Here is a 1,727-nt window from a genome sequence, read left to right as displayed (position 1 = left end):
CTGGCGTTTTCCTGGCATGGTCCATACCATGTTGTCGGCTTGGTCCGGGAGAACGCCTACAAGATCGCGATCCTGGCTCATCCGAACAAGATTGTTACGATAAACGTGAACCGCTTGAAGCGCTTTCGGGGCCGCTGGAGTCGACCGTTCGTGGACGAGGTACCGAGCGATGTCGGAGGAGACGACTCCGAGGAAGGAACGGGTCCTCTGGACATGAATGACCTAGCTTCGTGGAACGCCTATCAATTGGCGGGGAGAAAACAGCCTTCGGTGGAGTGTCGTCGCCCATTGTGGACATTGTGGCTAAGAGAGTCGAGAAGCGTGAACTACAGTACCTATTACTTACGGCTACGTACGAGACGTTCTGGGTGGCTCGAGAGGCGTTAGTGCCTGAGTTTGGAGCGCTAATCAGAGCGTTTGAGGATGCAGATCGCAAGAAGCGAGGTCTGCCGGGGTTATGTCGGAACGCCGGTGGTGGACGCCAACGCGGATGTGGACGACGAAGAGATGATGTTCTAGCTTGCCCGGGGGCTAGCTGGAACAGGCGTAGCATAAATGGCTATGCTGAGGGGCGTGTTTAGGGACTTGCGAGTTCCATAACACGTAATTGCGTGCATATTGGGAAGACTTCGTGTCGTATCCTTGCGGAGTACTTTAGAGTTGGTGATTTTGGAACGAGGTGGGACTCGCCTCTTTGGAACAGTGTCGGGCTGATCGTTAAAGGCGGACGGAACCTACGGAAATGAAACGCGTTGTCGGCGTGCCAAAAGAGGATACGACTAAAAGGGAGCCTGAAGAGTAACTGCGAGAAGAAAGATGAGGAACTGAGTGGAACGATGAGGTTAAACGGAGTTGGCTGATCAAAAACAGAGAGTACCTGCGGGTACCCATAGGCGTCCACCTTCGCAGTGTCCAGGGCGTTCTCGAACGTCGCCTCGTATCTGGCCTTATCCTTGTCGTTGAGGACAGCGAAGTCCTCGGCGATAGGGCCTTGGGGTTGACGACCTCCGCGTGGGGACTTGCCTGGCTGGCCTCTTGAGTCAGAACATTTCCGTGCGTTTCTCCAGCTTCTCGAGGAACGCGTAGAAGCCCCCATGTTTTGACACAGAGGCTTGTAAAGGACAGGCGAGCGAGAACCGCTCGCATTTTCAGCTTGCGACGATTGGACTGGGCTGAACTTGATTCGAGTGGGACATGGAACGCCCACTTCCAGAAAGCACGCCGGTGGGTCATACAGAACCGCCGGTGGGCACGATGGACGTCTCGAACTTCAGCTGGGCCGTACCAGAGGGGCTGACCTGTCATATCGTACGCCAGGCACCAGGGCGTCCTGCCGGCTTCGTCTGCGTTGTGAAGGGCAATAGCGATCGCTTGAGAAATTTGGAGAATGTGAGACGGATGGAAATGGACCAATCAGCTGCGAGGGGTCGCCTACTTCAGGTGCGCAACCAGAACCATCATTTTGACTCGAACCATCATGTTGACTCGAACCACCATTTGACTCGACCCATAATTCTGCAGGCACCGTCATTCTGGATCGATAAGGTGCAATCATTGCGATACTTGATAGCCGATCTAGTCCGATATGGTGCAATCATTCCGATAAACCCGGCTCCAAGTGGTAGTAGATCGACTGATTTGTACCCATTTATGGGTACCACAAAGGACCAGTTTGAGCAATCATGGGACGGGTAGAAGGTAGTGGACCGCTAGGACTTAAAGGAATA

At 54.0% G+C, this 1,727-nt stretch overlaps 1 protein-coding gene across 1 annotated transcript; it reads right to left on the bottom strand.

The window, feature by feature from the left end:
* Nucleotides 1-577: 577 nt before the first annotated feature.
* PPTG_03609 (hypothetical protein) lies at nucleotides 578-1,096 on the bottom strand (the record flags this gene model as incomplete). Its single annotated transcript, XM_008896285.1, has 1 exon — nucleotides 578-1,096. One exon carries the CDS (start codon nucleotides 1,094-1,096, stop codon nucleotides 578-580), a length of 519 nt encoding a protein of 172 aa, XP_008894533.1.
* Nucleotides 1,097-1,727: the final 631 nt, after the last annotated feature.

The sequence above is a fragment of the Phytophthora parasitica genome (assembly GCF_000247585.1).
Source record: "Phytophthora parasitica INRA-310 unplaced genomic scaffold supercont2.4, whole genome shotgun sequence".
In the NCBI taxonomy this organism is placed as follows: Eukaryota; Oomycota; class Peronosporomycetes; order Peronosporales; family Peronosporaceae; genus Phytophthora; species Phytophthora nicotianae.
The sequence above is the reverse complement of the archived record's forward strand: the minus strand, read 5'-3'. Positions and strand labels throughout refer to the sequence as shown.